This window comes from Athene noctua, chromosome 3 (assembly GCF_965140245.1).
Source record: "Athene noctua chromosome 3, bAthNoc1.hap1.1, whole genome shotgun sequence".
Lineage (NCBI taxonomy): Eukaryota > Metazoa > Chordata > Aves > Strigiformes > Strigidae > Athene > Athene noctua.
The window spans coordinates 21,476,456-21,499,876 of NC_134039.1; the positions used below are offsets into that span (position 1 = coordinate 21,476,456).

Sequence of the window (23,421 nt, forward strand, 5' to 3'; positions counted from 1 at the left end):
AGGAGTGATTGAAGGAGCTGGGACTGTTCAGTTTGAGGAAGAGAAGGCTGAGGGGAGACCTCATCACTCTCTACAGCTACCTGAAAGGACATTGTAGAGAGGTTGGTGCTGGTCTCTTCTCACAGGTGATTAACAATAGAACAAGAGAGAATGGCTTTAAACTGCAACAGGGGAGGTTCAGACTGGACATTAGGAAAAATTTTTCACAGAAAGAATGATCAGACAGTGGAATAGGCTGCTCAGGGAGGTGGTGGAGTCACCATCCCTGGATGTGTTTAAGGGTTGTTTGGATGAGATGTTGGAGGATATGGTGTAGGGGAGAAATTGTAGAGTAGGGCTGACGGTTGGACTCGATGATCCCTGGGGTCTTTTCCAGCCTGAATGATTCTGTGAGTCTGTGATTCCTTAAAATAATTACAAAGGCCACAGCTGGTCCTTGATGAATGGTCGAGGCATTACTGACACTACCCCGTGACTCAAAGCACAAACACAAGCAAGCTTTGAAACAATCATTTGACATTTCAGTCTCTCACACATGCAAACGAAGCACAGAGGACCATTTGCTGCCCTAGAATGGTGCAGATTCTGTTGTGTGGCTAAACAGTCATGGAAGTAAACCCAACATCTTTTGTTAGTTTTACTAACATTATTAATAATGAGAAGAACCGCAGAGGTGGTCAATTTTAAGATGTTGTAGAAGATATCTTTTAGAGATTACCTGGCTCGAACTAACAAAAGGATTTCTCTACTGCTGACTGTTCTAGCTTCTCTTGTAAGGATCTAGATAAACCATAGTGAATGAGCAAGTAAATGAACCATCTTGTTAGTAAAATGAAGAATAGTAACTCCTCCTCATTAAAAGGAGAGTACTAAGATAGGTATTATAATAATATAACATAGTAACAAAAATGAAATAATCACTTGAATAAAGAAGCAATATCAAATACACAAGTGGATGATCTTTTCAAAGCAGCACCATCCCTCTATCACAAACTGAGATTTCCTTTCTCATCTAATAAATAGTTTGGAAAGTTCAAATCCTTAGACATGGAGGGAGGCTCTTAAGTATTCCAGTGTAAACAACAAAGCAGCCCTCAACATATTTCTTAGTAAAATCCCATTTTATGCTTCTTACTCTTCATTTTTCTAGCTTGTGTAGCAGGGCTTATATCCAAGTGGATTTAAAAAAATAAAATCTTTTTCCCTTATATAAGTGCTTGATTTTCATGTTCAGCTTCCCCCAGCGATTGTTCACAGTCTGTCATCCAGTGAAATTAAAATAACTGTTCCCCCAGGGCCTCCTTCTGGTCCATTCCCAGACCAGCGCTTTCTCACATGTATGCAGTGGTGTTCTTATATTTACAGATATACGTACACTGTTACACATGCTTTCCTGCATGTAGTCTTTATATGGGGTTTCATGTTTGGAAACTCAAAGCTTTCTTTAAAATTCACTTGGAAATGGGTAGAGGATGTAATGTGCAAAGCAGCATGCTTCTAGCAGTTGAAAGGGTTGAAACTGGGAATTCCATCCACCTGGCTCTGCAAACGTTTATCTTTCTCCTGCTTCAAGATCCCATTTCTTCTCCCAGGCTCAGAAGTTTGAGCAATCTTCACTGGTTTGGGAAAGGTATTGCCACAACATTCCCAGTATCTGCACAGAAGTGTGGAACTGTGCTTGAAGTGATGCAAAAGAGGCTTTAGGCAGGCTAAGAGGTGAACAGTAGTCACCAAGGGAACTGAGGATAGCAAAATAAAATAATCTCTATAGGAGGAAGGATGCAGAAAAGCAAGGGGAAAGCAGACATAAGTTCTACAGTAAGTAATATAGTTCTGCTGTGTTCTCTGAGAAATAAGAGAGTTATTTGAGAGTTCTCTGAGAAATAAGAGTTATGTGAAGTTTAGATTCAGGTGAAGACCTCCTGAGAGAACTGGGAAATCTAGAACCACCTCCACAAAAAAACATTATTCCCACTTATAACCTGTGCTGTTACTCTCCCCTCTCTATATAGTGTAATTTTGATTTGATTGCCTATATTGCTACCTCCTCCTCTGGAGACCTTGTGCCTAGATGTGCAACAACTCTGTGCTTCTATCTCAGTGTAAGTTACTGATTCTAGAAAACAGCCATCAACTTCCCTTTCAGAGGAGCCACTGGAGACTTGTACTTGATCATTTCACACAAATCCTGACTCTGATTGGACCCTGACTGAACTGTCCTCCTTTGCCTGACATAGCTTTTCTGAGAACCTGGAATACTGTAGGCCGCGTAGTGGTAAGTAAATAGATGTTCGTTCATTCAGAGAAAGAAGCTCTTACATTTTTTGCACTGCCAACACACAAGAGAATGTTGTCTGGGCAGTGGCAAAGGCAAAATCCTGATCTCTGCTATTCTGTACCCAAGGGTATTTCTGGATCATGTGGTTTAGACCATGTAAAGAATAATGTGAAGTCTTTGTTCATACCCTAAAATGGATCTGTATCACAGAAATTTTGAAGTATTTGCTGCTTCTGTGATAGTTGGGCCCCAGCTGGAAGTGCTTGCCAGAAATTGCCTTTCAGTTGCTGTGCACTTGATGGGACTGAAGGCAGACTATAGTGACATTCACAACATAGAAATGCAGTTCGTTACCAGCTTATTCATGTTACCAGTTCTAAAAAGTTATGATGGTCAAGGGAATTTTAAGTCTTCCTAGGGTGAATCATCATATCCTTGAAAGCCTGCCAGTCATAGAATCATATCTTTTGAAACCACTTCATGTTCTGGGGACTTATCATCATATGGTCAAATTGCATCTCTGTTGCTTCCTCCATCTCAGGAACTCTCCCAACCTGCTGCTGAAGCCAAGCCCTCTCAACAACCTGATCCAATACCAGAACTAGCTCTGCTCTGAATAGGGAACTGACCACGGGACCTCCTGAGGTCCCCCCTGTTACATGTTTCTGTAAGTTACGAATGAACTCTGTAACTGTCTTGGCTTGTTCACTGATTCAGTTTCCATAGTCCTTCAGTTCCTGAGCCATCAGGGTGGTCCTTAGATAACATCTTGCAGAAAGGGTGCTCTCATCTTAGGAAGGATTGAAAATGGTGTGTTTCCTAAATAAGCAGTTTGGTAATAGGAGTATCATCTGTTGGATGGAGACTTATCAGACTTATCAGTCTAACTTTCCATAGTGTTCCACACAGGTCATGTTACAGCTGAAAGCTAGTATCATGGTGAAATCATCCCAGACAGACAAAAATTGTTAAATGATATGTTCAGCCCCAAGGAATTCCACTTGCCGTCAGCAATGACAATGTTGGGCCACTGCAAACACTCCATTGCACAAACATTAATACTATTTTTTACCTGGAAGTGTAATGAAGTATGCTTCCTCCTACATCTTGTCAGTTCCTTGATATATAAGTATTGACATTTGATTGTAGCCAGTGAGGGATTTTATCTTTTATGCTAGAATAAGAGCAAATGGCATAGCAGTAGGAATGTGCACTTCCTTCTGAAGAAACCAAACCAGAAGGCAAGCTGGACAAGCTCAAAGTTATTTAGTAAAAAAAAAAAACCAAAACCCAAACAAAAAAACCCCACAACACCAGAGGGGCTAAGTTCAACACTGCTTCAATAAAGAGTTGTTTCTTATACTTTTATTCATTTGTTTCAGTCAGAAGTTTTACCAATATATAATGGAAAATATGAAGAAGAATTGCTAAAATGAAAACCTTTAAGAGTAATTACCCGATTGTTCCATTCTGCCCATATCACCAGTCACATTCTGTGTTTAAAAGTTCTGCAACTCGGCAGAAAACATAGAATTTGATGATGATATTTGAAAAATAGCTGTATAAAACATCATAAGTGACAGTAAATGCTCTTTGGAATAAGAAACCGGTAGTTTTCAATTAGTGTTAAATGAGAAATTACGTTATGTCAGCTGATATTAAATGGGTATAAATGTCTGGATCAGTACAAAATTATCTGATGTCTGGAAAAAAATTTATTTTAATGAATTGATATTAATCAGGCTCATTAGCTTTAGTGTGACATCTGCCATCTTGGCTAATACAGAACAGATTGAACAGGGATTTTCAGAGCTAAATCCATGGGCATGGATTAATTTAAAGAACAGTCGCTCATTATGAGTGCTGTAACACATTATACATTTCTAACTGAGGGGAGACCTTGTTTGTACATCAGCAGGGAAAGTTGGGTTCTGTCTGGGAAATAGGGCGTTGCTGTCTGTAATAATTATCCTGTGAACACTGAGCATGGAGGAGGTCAGACAGTAAACAGGATTTCAGCGCTTTTTGGAGTTTGGCATAATGATAGCTGATAAACTTTGCTTACCTGGCTCAGCTAATTTCTGCTTTGACCTGTAGTATATCCTTTGTTGAGTCTGGTATTAGAAGTCAGTATTTATTCTAGTTAACCTTCTCTACAATGTCATCAGGAGAAGCATTTTTATTAATTAAACTTTTGTAATAGACACTGCTTAGCCAGCTTCTGAGTGACTTGCATAACCCACAGATCTCATGTATGTGTTTTTGTTGATATGGCAGTTTGTTGAAATGAATTTAAGCAGCCAGCATGGCAAATATTCTTGCAATTGTCAGTGGTTTGTTCTGTGCGGCACTCAGAAGTACACTGCTTGGTCAAGGTATGAAAATGGAAAGTCACTTAAATATGGCCCATTTTAATATAATTTTTTCCATCAATTTAAAGCTGACACATGCAGTCTTCAGCTGTGTTGCCCTGCTTTAGCATCAGGACTTCTTTAAACAGCAATTTAAAGGAGGTTTAAACAATAATTTGCCTGGCTCTGCAAGGCTCACCTATGGCTGATACCCCATGAATATTGCCACTGCTTTGCTGGTAGAAATAATATGGCACTTACGCATATTAATTTTTGGCACATACAGATTTTTTCTCACTCATCAGAGTGCACATCAAAGGGGAAATGTGGTTGATTCAGAGGTATTCATGGAATAAAAAGTGAGCATGTGTACGATGGGAGAAGGAAGGAAAGTTATGATTTCTGCCTCTCGGTCTGCTATCCAGCTGCACCCTCACATGGACTGAGCATAAGGGCAGCACTCGAGTGCAAGAAAAGTACCTACAGCAGAGCCATTGAATTTTGAAGTCCCAGTATCATTTTGTGTCAGATGGCTGATCTATATTTATTCTGCCGATGCAGTAACTGTCCCTGAAGAGCATGCTTCACTCTTTACCTTACTCAAGACATCTGCTTACTGCAATAATACTTCCAGAAATGTGTTTGTGAATCTTGGAACTAGAGCTGAACTTTTAATCACAATAACTAATTCTTAATTCCGCTTTTCTCATGAGCAAAAAAATGCCCAGGGCTTCTATTTTCTCCCATATGATTGAAAAATGCTGGCTATACAAGTACCACATGGGAAGGAGGTGGCAATGTTATTAAACAGACCTATTTCCATGGCATTTACCTCTGTGGTATAAGAGCAGCCTTCAAACAACTGCATCAACCTATGAGAAGGTAAATAATCCTTTCCTCTTTTGAAAGTGAAAACAAAAGCACAGAAAAATAAATAATTTTTCCAAGGTCACCCAGCAAGTAAAATCAGGAATTCAGGATGGATTTTCATTATATCTGCCTTAAATTCTTCTGGCATTAAAATCTATTAATTTTAACCCCAAGACTATACAGATTGATCTGAAGAGAGTCATGGTAGATTTCCTTGATAGAAGGCTTAAGAAGTAATACCTTCTTGGTTAGGGGTTCATTAAAAGGGAATTTAGCTTATTCAAAAGTTTATTCAGATCTGGTCCCACAATTGAACGTGTCTCAGCAGACCTAAGATGGACTTGTAAACTGTCTTGGTTCAGCTAGGATAGGGTTAAGTTTCCCCAGCAGTGGGGAGGGAGCTCTAGCTGGGTTATTCAATACCGTGCTGATGTCAGATCTGGGTGCCCAAGCGTGGGAAGAGCAGTGACAGCTTGGGTTCTCCGTCGCTCCCCTTCACTGCTCTATCCTTGTGGTATATCTTTGTATATTTCTTGTCCTGTTCATTGTTATTACTGTTTATTGTTATTGCCATCCCTATTGTTGTTGTTTGGTTTATTATTTGTTACACTGTTGTATTAAACTTTTCCTTATCTCAACCCCGGGGTTTGTATCTCACTCCCAGCCCTGTCCAGTCCAAGGGTAGGGGAGGGACAACCACAACGTAGTCTCGGGTCCCAGCAGGGCCTAAACCACCACATAAACCTAGATGAAACTTCATGTCTACTACCCAGCAATGAAAGAGCAACAAGCTGTCTGAAATGAGAGATTAATTTCAGCAAGTCTCGGCAAACTAAGCCAACCTAATTTCACATAGGTCTATGCCTCACTTTCCTACTGTGCCTGCCCTCCAGCTCTTCTGTTTTCCATGGTAACTAGGCCAGCTGTTGACTAGGAAGATACCCTTGGGCCAACTAAAAAAGAAAAGTTTTGTTTTACTAATATCTCACAGCAAGCTTTCCGTGGTACATGAGCTTAACTTCAAATTCCCACTTCTGTATTTACGAAGCCAATATTTGGTGGCAATAAAGCAGTGAAATGGTAGGAACATCAGAACCAGACCAGTATTTAAAAAAGAGAAATCTAAATATATTTCCTTCTCCGCTCTGCTCTCTTCTCTTACACTTGAAAAAGATAATTGTGCTATATATAAGGGGGAGTGAAAAATTAATGGAGACCAAGAAAAAAGGAAGAAAAATAAAAGCAGATATGAATAAAGAAAACAGGCCTAGAAAGAGGGGCTATGAAGATAACAAAAACACTCTTCACGATGTAAATACTTGTTCGTCTGTCCTGCCACTGTCAGAAATGAGCTGACCTGTGCTTTAATTAAATGAAAACATGGTAGGTAGGTATCATCTTGTTTGAAGAAGACTGCAGAGTAGCCTTATGCTTAAGGAGAGCTGCAGTCTGAAAAGATTTCTCTTTTAGAAGAATCAGAACCATGAAAAGATGAAAAAGTGTGATTGGGACCCTGGAGACTCCCCTATTGAAGTCTGATTCTCTCTCTTCTGTCCTGAAAACAAATGAGTTTTGCTAGTTATTTTTCGTGTGTAAGGGACTGTATGTCTCTATAATGCCACTTTATCTGAGCTGTAGAGGTTCTCTCAGAGTTACTCTTTTGACAGTCACACACACATATGCAGAGAGGTAACAAGTTTCTGTGATCTGACTGTCTGATTCATGCATCCTTTGTGGTTGTGCAGCATTGCGATGCTACATGGCAAATTGACATATAAAGAAAACTCGACATCTTTCAGACAGCATACTATGTCAGAGATGAGAGGACTACTGAAAACAGTCTTTTGCAATCTTGTAATTACACTCAGGTACCATCATTACTGAAACACCTAAAGCTGAAGGCTCATTATACCTTCCTATTCCTGTGTAGGCAGTGATCTGAAAAAAGTTCCCTTTACTAGATATTGGGAAAAGAAGATAAGCAGGGTCACCAGCTAGAGCAGAGATGTCCAGATGAAAGTAAAGATCCAGAAGAGACTGTGACACATCAGGAGGTAATGTGGGATCAGGATCCTAGTTCTTCTTGTACCTGTATTACCTGTGCTTAAAACACAATGGATCTACAGACAGGTTCTTCCAGAGTTTTAGAAGTGATGATGCCTTAAAAGAAAATCAACTCCACATGTATTTGGAATGTATCAAACCTCATTCATCTTTCCTCTACTGCTGACATCTGAGCACCTTGTCTGTAAAGATCTGACTCTACTTGAAAGGCAACAGCTTTGACTGTAGACATTTTTAAACAAAGCAAATTATTGTAACTGAGTGCAGAGCAAATAGGGAAATTAACAGCCTGTCCCAAGATCTACTGCTCTGCAGAATAAATTCTTCTGAATGACATATTTGCAAAACATTGGCATTCTCTCACCCTATTCCTTCCCTTCCCATGCCCAGATTGAGTCAAGAATGGTAATCTGAAAACTCTAGGCTTATAAAGTACATATCTGGCTCAGAATGTATGAATAAAATCTGGAACTGCTCCTAAAATGAGTAGCCAAAGGCCATAATGACCTTGTAGAGAGACAATTTTAGTTTTCACCCTGAAGCTACTTCTGCATTAGTATGTTAAGAAAGTAAAAAAAACCCAACCCATGCACACCCTCTCACCCCCCCAAAAAAAATCCCCAAATAAAACCCCAAACAAATATATACAGAACTGGACTGTCCAGTGCATGCAGAACCATACAGAATTAGTTCTGTGTCATACATTTTGTTTTATAGTGATATGAGGGATTTTTTGTTCCATCCGTGAAGCTAATGGGAAGCTACAGAAGTTATCCAAAGCCATTTGGTGGATGTGAACTACCCAAACAATAGGCAGATGAAGAAAAACATCTTCAGATTCCTCTCAGTGTATTGCTGTCATAACTGTGGCCTAAATTCAGATCCTGTACAAAGCTTAGCAGCTCCACTGGCTCTAGTGGACTTCTTGAACCTGAATTAATTTTGAGGTTTATTTATATGGTTCAAAAGTAGAGTAGCTTAGTCACCTCCTGTATTCAATTAATTGCTGGCATATTTGGACATCATCCCATTAAAGCCATTGGGTCTGCTTATTTTAGTGGTGATTATCCCATCTAATCCCATTCATTGCAAGCTTCCAACGCAGTTTCCCACTGGGAAGAATACAGCAATTTCTGCCGGGAATGAATGGTGCATTTCAGTTCCTGTGCCACAAGTTTACCCTAAGCTATTAGAGAGATAGATGGTTGGTAGCTTTCAGGCTTGCTGACTCTGATGTAAGAAAGATACTGCATGAAATTCTGGCAACAATATGGCATTTGTTCTGTGGAGAAAATCTGCAGTTTTGAAACAAGTGCAGACAGGGATGTACCTAGTCACATGAATCGAGCACTGACAAAGATGGAACCAGACTTTTCAAAATTAATGCCAGCCCTGAATGCTATGTTTTGCATTGAATGCAAAATAATACTGCTCCATTAATAATTTTCATGCAGATATTAAATGCAACATATTTGTTAATCAGCTTTTTAAAAACAATTATGCGGAATACAGTTTTTGGAGAACAAAGTTAATAATTCTCTTTACTTGAGATGGTGATAGTTTTTCTATTAGCAGTTGAGAACTGTTATACCTATAGTTGCAAGCCTGAGCTTAAGTTGCTCTCGGTATTAATGACACTTCAGGGTGAAAGCATTTCATTTCTGTAGGTTTGGACTAATGCTTTATTAGGGTGGGATCTTTGGCAGACTGTGAACCCTCACTCACAGATTCTAAAGTTATCTAATTTCAGGACTGTTGTATACAGATGTGATTGGAAACAACCACTAGTTTTGTTACATTGGTGTTCTGCTACAGGTATTTTTTGTGTTTATGATAATGTGCTAGTAAATTTGGTTCTCTGCTGCTTGCAGACCCCACCCAATGAAGAAGACCAGAGTAGAAGGAGACCTATGTTGCTAACAATTCATTTTATTATCTGGAGCAGAAAGAGACAGACGCTGTTAGCACTTCTTTTCACTAGATGATTCTTGTAGCCCTTACATTGATGTTAACATGTTCACTCAACAAATTGGAGAAGACATCTTCTGAGGATTATTGTTTCTTACCTTAGACCGGGTAGCATCTACTATCTGGTAGTGATAGTGGTACCTGTGTGCCATTATACTCTCCTATTAATTCTTGATACAGTTCATTTTCAAGGTAAATGCTCGCTCTTCTCCAGACAAAACCAATTTTGTCTGGGGGTTATTTTCTTAATATAGAAGTGTGTGCAACCATCTATAATATGTATCAAATAAAACATTTTTCTTCTAAGCAACCTTCACAGGGTTTGGCAAGTTACTCGCATAGCATAGCATAGCCTTTGTTTTCACGGAGCTGCTCATTTTCTGTGAGTCAGCAGGACATGCATTCCACAGTTAAAACATTCAGCAGGAGTGGGTTGATTGAATCTACTGAATTAAGTGATTTGTCTGGATGCAAATTGTGTTGCCTTGTTCAAACAGATCTTTGAGGAAGATTAGCAAATAATGGCAACTTTGACTCCAATAGAAGTGTTTCTCAAGACTAACCAGCAAATTTTATAATAAGTCTGAAACAATTTTATGTTGTCTAAAGGAGACCAACATGTTAGACATCTGTTCTAAGTTGTGCTATAAGAAAAGAATCAGAAGAACAAAAGTAAAGGTATCACATGGCCTCTTAAAACAAAATTTCACTTTAAGCGGAGGTATTTTCTGTTCAAGGGTAATGCTTTGAAAAATGAGTCTCTAAAAGTAGCCTGTTCTATGAGAAGCAGCTGGCTGCAGGTTTTTTATGAGAGGTGTGAAGAGCCAAAAGTGGACAGGTGCTGCAAGCTACTGAACCAGCTGCTTCTCTTCCATCCTGAAGACTTACTTGCTTAGAAAAGTTCAGAGAAAATATTGTACCATGTTTCACTCAGTCTACTCAAGAAATGTAAACTTTCATTCTCTTCTTGTTCTAGAATAGAAAGAAGAAAGATCAGCAGCTGAGGCCAGGCCTCTTGTGCCTCTCCCTTTCTGCTGACTTTGTACTTGGTCAAAGAAAGGGAGAGTGAAAGGGAGTTCAGTCTTGGTTCTGCCAGTCAAGTAGATGGCCTCTCACTGTGTGAAAGGCAAAGCTGTGGAAAATGCTCAGTACTACAGTCACTTGGGAGAACTGCTATGTCCCTTCCATTTTTGTTGTACATTAACTTTTCTGCTTAATTGACTTTGCTCCCCATTCTCCCCTGTTGTTGAAATATTGTGTTGTTTTCAACTGCTTCTCAGTTGTTCATTTGTTTTTACATCTGTGGCTTTCTTCATTGCCATGCCCCAGTAGGTCTACACAGAAGGGTGCTGTTGTTTTCTGTGTTTTCTTTTCTAACTTGTAGTACATAAATCACACCCTTCTAGAATCTGGGGTTATTTTAAAAAGGGAGGTATTATCCTGTATCTATTTTTTAAAGGAAGTTGTCAGTGATAGCCTGCATGTTTCTCTTGAATAACAAAGGACCACAGGAACAGAGACACTTTAATGCTTTCCAACAAGGTTAATGACATTAAATTAATTCCATTTAATAAATATTTAATAAATTTTAAAATTACATTTTAAATAATTTTTTTAAGATTAAATTCAATAAATGAAGGCTTATCTCACTGGAGCTGTGAAGGAAGCTGGGAACAGAGATTACATTGAAACAAGTGCAATTGTTCCTTTCTGTTCGCTGAAGCAATATCTGCCATCCTACAGACACATTCCTGGGACCTTCAGCAAGTTCAGTCATCCATCCTAGGTACTGGCAAAGAGATCAGAAAAGCCACAGTCATATTTGCCAGCTTGGCATTAAACTGCCTTGGAGTTTGGCTGGGTCTAAAAAAACCATGCCTGAGCAGACCAGCTAGCAAGCAAAAAATATAAGTTCTGCAGACTTGGCTGTACTCTGCTGCAGAGGAGTAAGGAGAATTGCCAGCATAAGGGATGGAGGACAACAGGTACTCATTAGAATCTGTAATTTGTTGGAATTCAGTGTTTGTGCAGTACTTGCTATGTTGATATCAAAGGGATTATTCCCATTATCACTGTCAGGGAAGTAAAAAACGTATCCAATGTAATCTTGGTGAGATAAAGGAAAAACTAAGAAAGGTTTTACTTGCAGCTGAGTAATTAACAGCAGCAGTTGCCCACTCATCATCCTGTGTTCCATCACAGGCTAGATGGAGGTATTAATCTTCAGCTGCACATTTTTGTCATCTCTCACATCCTTGTGTCTGCAGGTAACTTGCAGTGGGATTTAAGAAGCTGCAAAGCCCAAATGCAACCCCACTGGCAAACCACCCCTGTTACTTATTGTCCTCTTAAAGAATGGGAACAGTAAAATGTTTTCTTCAAGGAGTCAAAAATAAAATCAGTGAGGTATGTGCTATAGCTCTGTGACGCAATAAAGCACAAAGGACAGCTTAGGAGTGTTACAGGATGTCTAATGAAAATCAAGACAGATGGCAACCTCAGACGTGGAAGCTGTGCAGTAGTAGAGAAGTGTGTTTGCGTGCTTATCTTTGATACAAAGGGCTGTGGAGAATCATTTTAAAACAATTATTGCTATAATGTGCAGCAGTCTCGTCCTAATGTTCTCTTCTGTAACTTGTCCTCTCTCCAGCTTTGTGAAACAGAAAACAATAATTAATTATATCTTCACAGTAAGAAGCATATTGACTTCCTTGGTCAAATTTACCAAAGGTTGACCAACGACAGTATGTACCTCAGTATGTACCATAAGACACGTTATATTCGTGGTGCATCTCTGAAGTCAAAACAACTTAAGCAAAGAGAATGCAGTGTGTGTGCTGCTAGGCTCAGCTTTTGTGTGATAAATACCAGACATGAAAATGGACTAACTAGAGTTACTGCTCTGGTTTTGACACCACATGTAAATAACCCAGTCAAACTGTACCTTGCTCTTTCATAGCAGGCAGGGGTTAAACCTGCAATATGATACTGGAGATCCTGGCCTTTTTTGGCTACAATGTGGTTTAACAGGCTACTTGCCAGCTAATCTGTCCTGTCAGGCACTACTCTCTAATTCACCCTGCTCCCCTTTCTGAGGGAAAGAAGGAACAGATGTTTAAGCAGCAGAGTTGTCTGAGCAGCCTCACTCTTTCGCTTGTCTGCCAAATCCAACTCAGACAGCAGACTGTGTCTGCTGCAAGGCCTTTAGAGCACCAGCTTCCCTCTCTCCCCACACTGCAGAAGGAGAATGAGGCCAACTCACCTCTGTTGTTACCAAGATCCATTGCTTTCCTTACTTTTTCCCCTCTTTTTTTTTTTTTTTTTTTTTTTTTAATTTTTCCTTTGCTGCATATCTGCTGGTTTTAGCCCTGTTTCTCCTTCTTGGACACAGCAGCTAACTCAGCCTGATTTATCCACCTTCCCTTCTGCCCTGTGGCAAAAGTGTCTCCAGCACACTTGCATTTCTGTCCCTTGAAAACACATACACACACTTCTGCAGGTGCAAGTGTCAGAAAATGGGATTGGAGCCACATTGCAGGCATGTATGGGTCTATGCAGAAAGGAAGAGAAGCAGCTGCTTGCAGAAGTCAGGGGTGTCTTTCAGGGCACCCCAGAATCTGACTCGGATCCTCTGACTGCTGCTAAGCAGAGGCAGTCTAGATTGCTTTGTTGTAAATTTCAGGTCAGCATCCTTCTATTTCCAGCCCTGTTGTACTATTTCACAAAAGTGACCTTGGGACAGTGAATTCCCCTGGCCTTGCTGAGAATGAGGACATTTGTCCCAAATCAGAGAACCCTGAAGAGTGAGGAAGTCTCCCTGTTAGGAGCAAGATGCTCTGTCTAGGCCTGGCATAAAGCCAGGCTTTTATATTGAGTTCTGTCTTGCAGAATCCTGTGAAAATTGTCAGGAAAAAAACCCCTTCACATACTTCCTTACTGGCAGCCTTGAGTTTTAAATCATTCCAATTTTGTCTTCCTCTGTCACAGCTAGGCATCCTGTTCTAACTTGAAAATTTCATTAGCGTCTTGAACATTTCTCCATCCTGCAGCCTCAGAAATTGCAGACATGCCTATTTCCTCTGAGTTGTCGCAATGGCAGGGTGAAGATGTGCACGCCAGGAAACTGGAAGACAGAATTACAATGGCATATTTGTTCAGTTGTTGAATAAACATTTGAGCAAAGCCTACAATGAGTCATCACATTAAAAGCTGTTCTTTGTATCCTCCTTGAGACTGCTTTTATAAAATTAATATAAAAGTCAGATCCAGTTAATCCAAATAGTTTTGCAAATTAAAGTCTACAGGCTTTTAAAAGCATACCTACCCCAGTGGGGCAGCAGAACGTTGCATTGCCTGTACCTCAGTCGCTAGATGCATTCTGAGTGCAGAGCCGAGTCCCTCATGGGGAAGCACATGCACTGTCAAAAGCTGACATGTGGGTTCAGACTGTGGAGAGTGTGCTGGGCTGCAGTTGGCATGGAAATGGATTTTACCAGTGAGATCATGACTTTATCAGCTTTCCTCACAGACTGGGCTCAAGAAGTACATGTGAAAGGATTCAGACTCTATAGATCCTCTGTCCTCATACACACCTTATGCATAAGGTATCTTAATCTGGCCCATAATCCTTTCTCAGGTTGAAAAGAAATCTTTATACCATATGTGTATAAAAACTTGTTTTCTGTGAACACTCAGACAGAAGAATAATCAAAAAATGGATCTTCTAAGTTGATCTGCCTTATGCAGGGAGTAGCTCTATTTAAAACAGGAAAACATTTTGGTTTTGATATTTTGCTTCCTGTATGTGAAATCCTAAGCCTTTAATTTTAGAGAAATAAAAGCTGGTTTAATGTTCTGTACATCTGAGAGGATTAAAGGGACATCTCAAACATGGAAAGGTAGCCTTCCTGGAGTCCCTAAATATGTATAATTAAAAATGGAGTGGGTGAATGAATATGATTTAGATGCTCAGCAGCCAATTCCAATGCAAGTCTAAGTGCAGACAGAAGATTCTGCACCCACATAACCTGGCCAATTAAAAATAGATACCACTGTGATATCACCTTTTTTCAGGTGGACTTGCCCTTGTCTTTGCAGGGCAGAAGTGAACAAATTCATTCTGCCTGTGGTCCAAAAGAAATACAAGCTGTTTAGATGGACTGAGACTGAGCTGGGCTCTGCTTGGTAGACTAAAATTCCTGCCCATATGACAGTTTGGACTGTGCTAGTCATGCTTTTGTTTAAAAAATAATCACCAAGCCGGTTCCTGACTTGCTGTTGAAGTGAACAGAGTATGTTTTTGTTTTAAATGGCCTTGTTTGCCTACAACTAAGCTAAAAAGCCATAGCAGGGTGTGATTTAGTACCCTAAGCATAGTCTATTTTAGGCAGTTTAGGGCATTTGAGACATCTGCATGGGTGTAGCACACATGAGATATTGCCTATAGCAGACCCATGCCCCTCCAAGGCAGCACCTGGAGGCCAAATAGGATTTCTTAGGATTTCTACAATGGCACAAGGTAACTAAGCAAATGAATCCCATCCTGTGGAATCTTGGACTCTACTCTGCTTGAAATCTGGAAGAATTAGTTTATGCGGCACTGTATATGCATGTGCTCTCAGCATTCTTCAGTTTGTTGAGGGTTCAGGATAAAAATAAAGCTACCTCTATGTGCTGGGGTTTGCCTTCCACCAGGCATTGCAATAACAGTTTGTATTTCTTTCTGATTCAAAAAGTAATTATTTGTTTTTACTAGTCTACAGAAAGAAATGTTATTTCAATCTCATCCAGAGAGTGCTGATGATAAACTTCTCATACCTCTTCCCTTTCATGTCTAGGCATTTCTGATAGAAGCACCACACATTCCTTTAAGATTCTGAGTACTTATAAACCCTTAGATCTTCAGAGGTTTTGTGTAACTGGAAAGGCTTTTTAGAAACCAGCAGGTGATGTTATTCTTCATTGAATTATATAGGAAAAGAGGACATAGAAGAATCATTGCCTTATAAAAGATGACAAGAATCCCTCATCACCAAAAGATGAGCTGTGGTAGCAATATTGTAAAGCCTTATATAAGATTTGAAGGAATTGACGTGTCTATAGGAATTATGATTTTTTTACCTTTAAATATCAGGGCTTGATACATATCTTGTTCCTGCTTTTTGTTATGTGACATATTCATATGTGATGTGCCTTGAAAGTCAACAGCTTTTTGATTTCTGTCCTGTGAAAATCAGCACTAGTTGTTAGGTTTGAGTAACCTCGTCAGGTAAAGGAACTGCTTTAAGATTCAGACATTTATAAGGAATTTAAGGTTTGAGATGTTCTTAAGGATAAAGTTGTGGGGAGGAAAGTTCAGACAAAAGCAAAGAGCAGTTCATCAGTCATTCAGGCAAAGGGAAATCCCAGTCAATGGGCAGGATGTTAGTAGAAATATAAAGCTGGTGATTCTATTTACACTTATAAAAATAAATCAAATGTGTACAAAACCTGTGGCCCACATAAGGAAAAAATTTCTCAGTGATCAGATTAATTAACTAAAAAAACCCCTAAACTCCATAGTTATCCTGGCCTAAACGAATTGGAATTCGAGAAGAGTGCATGGTGAACATAAAAATATGAAGTATGGTTTGGTTTTATTTCTGACTTTTATATTGGTAATAACTCCAGTTCCAAAGCTTTTACAAATTTCAGTAGAACTAAGAGCTGAGTTTTTGCTCTAGAACAACACTTACCATTAAATAAAGGAAGAACGTGGGCTCATTTCACTCTTTTTAGCAGTATGGTCAATTTTAGAAATGTCTCCTCAACTTAAAATGAAATAAGAAGCAATACAGGCACTGCACTATGTATGACAATAAAAAATGGCAGGTTTCTATTGATTCAACACACTCAGAATCTCATTAGTTATCAAATAGGACTTGAGTACTGCCAACAAATAATATTTTTTTTCATTCTCTGCTGCCCAAAGTCACCAAATACAAATTAGTCTGGAGTCCATTTATTGTTCCTGCTAGAGGTGATATAAAATAAAAATCAGTTTTAGATACACAGATGTTTTTTCCTCCTCCTTCCTTCAGGCTGTTGAAGAATTCACAGAATGAAGTTAATTTCAAAATCTGGTGTCAGAAACTACTGGCTGCTCTCCAATTCTGTGCTGGAAAAACCCTGAACAATGCGTTTTCTAAGGAGGGGAAACTTATCCGAATTCTGGAAGACATTGCCAAAGAATTAAAAGCTGCAAGTGACCAAAAAAGAAAGGTTTGTTAAAAAATATCTCCCCTTTCGTCTAAGTTTCTTCAGGTAATTTTATTTTTTTCTAAGGTGACACTTCTTTCCTATAATGCTGTTTACACAAAAAAAACCCCAAGATTTGACTAAAATTTGTAAAATTTTATGCTGTTCTGAAAACAAGTAAAACATATATATCTAATGGGACAACTCTCATCACTATTACACTTGAGGTCAGTGGATCTTATAAGTAATTTAAAATCCTTCATCAGCGGTTTCTCAACCAGACTTGGAGGTGGTCAGAAATAATGGAAACGTAGCTGATTAACATTTTACTGAAAGGAATGCTCACATTCAGCACCTAATCCCAAAATATTTGACTCTTATAGAGCTGCAGTGTTTCTTGAAAACCTTGCTAATAGTTGTCCTTGTCAGGCTGAACATCCTCATTTCTTAGCAAAGCCAATCAGAGTGGACTGTACTTAGTATCTCAAATAGAGCATTCAGCAATTAATACTGCATGCATATCATCAGAGATGCATTCCTGGCAGTAGAAGGCTTCCAGGCTTCTCCTCCAATGGGTGCAGCTTTTATATTGCATAGGTGCATTTCCACTGCAAAACTGTTAATTTTCCAAAACAGCTGTTGTTACTTAACTGATGTGTAAAACTGCTTCTTGCTGAGATCTCAGCAAAACAGACCAGAAAGCCAAATAAAAATATACCTCCCACTTCTGGTTATCATGAAAGTTATCATGAATTCTTTTTGCCTTGTTAAGGATTCAAAGATTTGCAAACGATTTTTCCAAAACTCTCAGTGTTGCTACCGAGAACAGCAAAGCAAACATGGAAGAAAAAATATTTGCAAAGAGAAAATGCCATGCAACAAAAAGAAATAGCAGTGATACATTATACATTACTGATGCATAATTCAGATTTTAGGGATTAACCTCAAGGCTGCAGTTACTGTGATACTGAGAAACTCAGCCTTGCAGTTAACACACCTACAGTTAAGAAAGGGAGATCACAGTGTTGAGGCAACAAGCAATGGATTGTAAAGTTGTTCAGCAAGGCAAGAAAGACTTGAGACAGAGTAGAGCAGGTACAAGGCTAATCAGACCCTAATGAAGGGTATTGAATCTGAATCTACATGACGGCATGAACTGGTAGTGCATCTACGCAGAAAAAAGCATGAATCTGAAGTAAAATCACAGTTCTTAATTTTAATAACTACACCTCAGTATGACCTCATTAGATGTTATAATGTCACACTGATGCTACTAACTACAGAAATTGTATTGCTTCTTTAAAATATAGAAAGACAGTCAATGTCTTAAAAGCTGCTGTTTTTCTTTCATGTTGCCATAATGATTCACATGTTGCAGGAGGTATTAAATTTGGAGCTCAACAGGCTTCAGCAGTTCTTCCAGGAGGCAAAGGCTTGTCAGCTTCCTCTGAATACTGGACTTGTTGTCCAAGGCATAGAGGCAGACTTAAGTCTAGCTCATGCAGTGGATTGTGTTTTTAATTAATTTTTTACTATATTTTAATTATTTTTTTTTTTAGTATAAATGGGAATAGCAATGGGCTAAGGCCAACTGTAGGAGTTTCAATAAGGCCAAATGCCGGGGGCTGCCCTTGGGCCACAACAACCCCCAGCAGCGCTACAGGCTGGGGGAGGAGTGGCTGGAGAGCTGCCAGTCAGAGAGGGACCTGGGGGGGTTGACTGACAGCGGCTGAACAGGAGCCAGCAGTGTGCCCAGGTGGCCAAGAAGGCCAATGGCATCCTGGCTTGTGTCAGCAATAGCGTGGCCAGCAGGGACAGGGAAGGGATCTGACCCCTGTACTCGGCACTGGTGAGGCTGCCCCTCGATTCCTGTGTTCAGTTTTGGGCCCCTCACTACAAAAAGGACATTGAATGACTCGAGCGTGTCCAGAGAAGGGCAACGAAGCTGGTGCAGGGTCTGGAGCACAGGTCGTACAGGGAGCGGCTGAGGGAACTGGGGGTGTTCAGTCTGGAGAAGAGGAGGCTGAGGGGAGACCTCATCGCCCTCTACAGCTACCTGAAAGGAGGGTGCAGAGAGCTGGGGATGAGTCTCTTTAACCAAGTAGCAAGCGATAGGACAAGAGGTAATGGCCTCAAGTTGTGCCAGGGAAGGTTTAGTCTGGATATTAGGAAGCATTTCTTTCCAGAAGGGGTTGTTATTTGTTGGAATGGGCTGCCCAGGGCAGGGTGGAGTCCTCATCCCTGGAGGTGTTTAAGAGTTGGGTTGACATAGCGCTGAGGGCTATGGTGTAGTTGGGAACTGTCAATGTTAGGTTAATGGTTGGGATGGATTATCTTCAAATTTTTTTCCAGCCTAGACGGTTCTGTGATTCAGTGGGGAGAGGGAATTTATAGCTTCATTGACTGGGAAATAATTTTACTGGTTTTACGCATGAGTCATCCAGTAAACTGACATCTAGCCTATTCGCCTTTAAACTGGGGGCCTTTGTTGCAGGCAGGGGTGAAAGGGACTGGTGAGGTGGGTGTTGCATGCGTGTCTCACCTTGCACACCAGCTGCAGCAGTGACTTCAAACTCTGAGCAGCCTGCTCCCATATCAGCTGCTCTGCCATGGTGTCAGGATTGACAAGGTCACCTAGCTTCCCTTAAACTGAGACATGGTTTCCATCCTACCCAGGTAGCTCTTGGGGGCAGTTTTTTTCTCATCTAAGACTCTCCCCTGTCATGTATGGGAGCAGCTCAAGATCTAGAGCTAGCTTTCTTTTTGCTGAGGTGACACTACGTACATGCTGAGAATTGCTAAAATATTAAGTACTCACAGTAACTTGCCTGTGTCTATGATCCCTATTAAAAATGACTCAAGAGTAAAGGAAACAACAATGCTCTTTAATGTTACTTGACTTGACTTTGACCACAGTACTAAGGCTCAGTTATTCATTGTTTAGAAATATTTTTCATAAACAATATTATGCCAGGAATAAGCTGTTCCATCTCTCAAGATGGAAAAGGTATCCAGCAACAAAAAAAACCCAAACCTGAACACCCATATCTATTACCAGATATAGCTGCCTAATTGCAGCAATTTGTTCTCTGCTTTTGTTCTCTGGCTCATTATCCACAGCGGACCTGATTTTGCCAGGTGCTGATACCTTCAATTGCCTTTGACCTGTGATTCTCCAAGTCACTGCTATTCAGCCTTGATCTTGCTGAGAACAGAGGTCTTCCAGCACCCCACAGGCTTAGGCCAATTGTGCATGATCCAAGTCAGAAGAATTTGAAGCCTGCTGCTTCTCACTGCTTTTAGGCTTTTGGAAATAATGACTAATGGGAAGGTATCTCACCATACAGTTGTGCTATTTATACTGCACCAGCTTGGCTGGACAGATACAAAATGTTTAAATATAGGTATCTGAAGAGAGGCCTTTTTAAAAAATTTTGCTTATAGCATTACAGGCCATTATCTTGCTATAAATATATGCAGCTTCTTGATTGAACTGTGTGTCAGTATAATCATGCAAATCAGAATTTTTAAGTGCTTATAATTACCTAAATTTAACTAATTTTGGCATCATCTATTGATTTTACTAGTAGCAAACGCTGCTCCCAGGTCTATCAATAATGCATTATCTCACAGTAACCTTTCAAGCACTTATTGAGGCATTTCAATTCAATTCAACTGACAAACTTCCATTGGGGTTAGGATTTCACCATCAATAATAGCTATTGCATGTCACAGAGGTATGTTTTGGCTAAGACAATATTACATGCTTGCACCATGCTTTGAGATGTTTAGATGAAAAGCAAGAGACAGCTGTCTAGTATTGGTTTTATTCAAATTAGCCTCCATTGCCCTGCACCTAGTAAGGATGGCAGTAGAGTCTGTGGGGCGCTCATTATTTCTAGAAACCAGGCCATTAATTTACCTTTGTCTTTGGTTGTGGTTTTGGTTGGGTTTTTTCCCCCAGTTTTCTTAATAATGATAATAATACTGCCCTAACTCACAGAGGCTTTGCAATGCTTGGCTCATTAATGCTTTCTGAAGCCCTTTGAGTCTTCAGGTGGAAGGAGCTGTAGGGCATGAGAAGTCAGAATTTATGTTTAATTAAGATAAATTCCATACAAATAGATTATGATTTTCAGAGTTTCCTGAATCCCTAGCCAGAGTGAGGTCACCAAAGAAATTAGCAGGTTCTTTGCTTCCATAAAGAATGTATGATTTGGCATTTCTTTTTCCCAGAAAATAATAGGACTTTTCAGTGCTTTACAGATTCTCATTAGATCAGTCTTATGCATTCATCCACTCAGTCACAGCCAAAGTTTATCATTAATAGGCCTGGGTGAAAATGAAAAGCAATTAGTGTAGAAAATATTATCCATCCATATAATCTGATTATTGAGTAAAACAAATTGTATGGGAGAAAGAATTTCTCATTTTTCTGACACAATTAAACAGTCAATAACATCGGCAATTAATTTTTGTTATCAGTGCTACTGAGCACTATTTAAAGATGGTACCTTTTTCCGGAGGTATTGTATTAGCCTGGTGTTTTGTATGTTACACTTGTTTTTCTTTATCATCTTTTTTTCCCTGAAGTCATGTTCGTATTTTATGTCCAATGCTCTTCCATTAAAAATCTCCATCATCAATGCAAATGCTCCAAGTGGAAACATCAATGTTATTTTTAAGGTATGTTCTTCATCTGATCTTCAGTTCCTTTTGTATGGAAAATGTTGATTTGAAATTCACCTAATTTATGTTTTAAACCTTGAGCTTCAGAATGTTTGATTTGGCTTTGCTGTTCACTTTTCCTAATTATTTTTTACACTAGAACTTTTAATGGAAGATGTTGAGGCAATGCACTGAAGTACCAGTGTTTTGATTGGTAGAGAATCAAATGACTTCTTGCATTTTTATTTTTTTTTTCTTAGCGGAGACAACCAGGCTAAAATATTAAGTTTATATTTTAAACCTTGTTTATTTACCACACCAAAGTCTCAGAGAAGAGATAATTCAGAATGACTGAATCCATTAGCCTTGTCTGTATGTCTCTAACAAACCAAAATACTGGAGTGTTAGAGACTGCATTTGCTACACAGAATTCTGGCCCTATTAGCCAGCATAGGGAAATGGCCTGAGGAAGAGGGAGGTGAAGAGGACAGCAGAGGAGCTCTGTCTTATTGGAGTTACTTGGAGGAACTGACTCTGAAAATAAACTATGGTTTATTTTCCAGTTGTCACCTAGAAAAGCTTCAGAGTTTAGGACAGTGCTGTGTCCAGCCACAAAAGACAATACATTCAATTTAAAGTTACTTCTCTTTCAAAAGAGTAGAAGTCTTCCATAACAGTGTATACTGTTTTTAGAAATGAATGCTGAAGATCATAAAGTGTTTGATGGATACAAAATGGTCAGTGTTTCCAAAGAGATTATTCCTAGATCTTTTCCAGTATCATTTTCCAAACCGGAAGTCTAAAATATTGATAAAAATATATTTAAAAAAAAAAAAAATAAAAAAAGAAAAGAAAAAGATTTCTAGGCTGTCTTGAATCAAATTGACCTTTAGAGCAGCTGCGATTCTCAAGAATAGAAGTATGCTTACCAGGCATGTTAGGAGGAGGCTAGCAATGTTAAGTTTTTCAGAACATTTAGAAATCTGATTCTTATGCTATTTCATCTGAGAATCGATGTTAAATAGACAGGTTCCTACTTGCTTGAGCAACTTGAGCAAATTGCCTGCTCATGGGGCATTTAAACGTTTGTGCTGCTCCTACCTAGACAGTATTTTTCCTGCCCAATAATGTTCAACAAACAACAACTGTTGAAACCTGGATTTCCTGTGGAAGTATTATAGCTGACATCACCTTCTCCTGTCAGCAAACCATTGTGTTAAAGTATCCTTTACTTGTACTATAGTTCCACTGTTTATTTATGATGGATAATGCATACATAAAATGATAAGCACTGATATCATGCTAAATTGTCTACTGAATGTATATATGTGAGGGAAGGAGGGAAGATAAGTGAAGAGAATAAGATTTTTCATAGGTTTAGGTACTTTAGGAGTCAAGATTACTTTTAAATGAAAGAAAAATAAATTTGGATTTTTTTTTTTAAAAGATGAGTTCATGTCTCTTCAGGTACTCCTTTCGTGGCAGTAAATGTTTGTAGATTAGAATACTTACATAAAAAGAATGTCATAAAAGAATAAAACACTTTACTGTAAAAGTCACATGTATTTTAGATGGGGTGGAGAGGAGATAATAAAAATAAGCAGGGCTTTTGTTTTCACAGGCTATTTACTCAGCCATAGTTGAAAATAATCTCTTCATTACTTCTTGTGGCTACAATTAAAGCCCCATTTCACTAAGATTATTGTTTGACTGACTCCATGGGGGGAACAGTCAACACTGCATCACTGTTTGAAACTGAATATGAATCATGTCACAGATAAAATATAAATTCATTATGAAATTCCCATTCAGCCTGCTGCAAGCTTAATGTTAGACAAATGCTGTCATTTGTGAAAAGGGACCTAACATTAGGTAGACTTTAAAATGTAACTAAATTAAGATCCTACTTTTGGACTAAATTTTCACAATCTAATAATTCCATAGGAATAATAAACTGAAAGGCTGCAGTTAATCAGTGAGTATTTG

At 39.2% G+C, this 23,421-nt stretch overlaps 1 protein-coding gene across 1 annotated transcript in view; it reads left to right on the forward strand.

Moving 5' to 3' along the window:
* The window catches only part of PIK3C2G (phosphatidylinositol-4-phosphate 3-kinase catalytic subunit type 2 gamma), a 212,991-nt gene that overhangs the window by 103,868 nt on the left and 85,702 nt on the right, over window positions 1-23,421 (forward strand). The window contains 3 exon segments of the mRNA XM_074901319.1: window positions 16,611-16,791; window positions 18,146-18,271; window positions 21,361-21,453. Of these exon segments, the coding sequence (XP_074757420.1) occupies window positions 16,611-16,791; window positions 18,146-18,271; window positions 21,361-21,453 (400 nt within the window).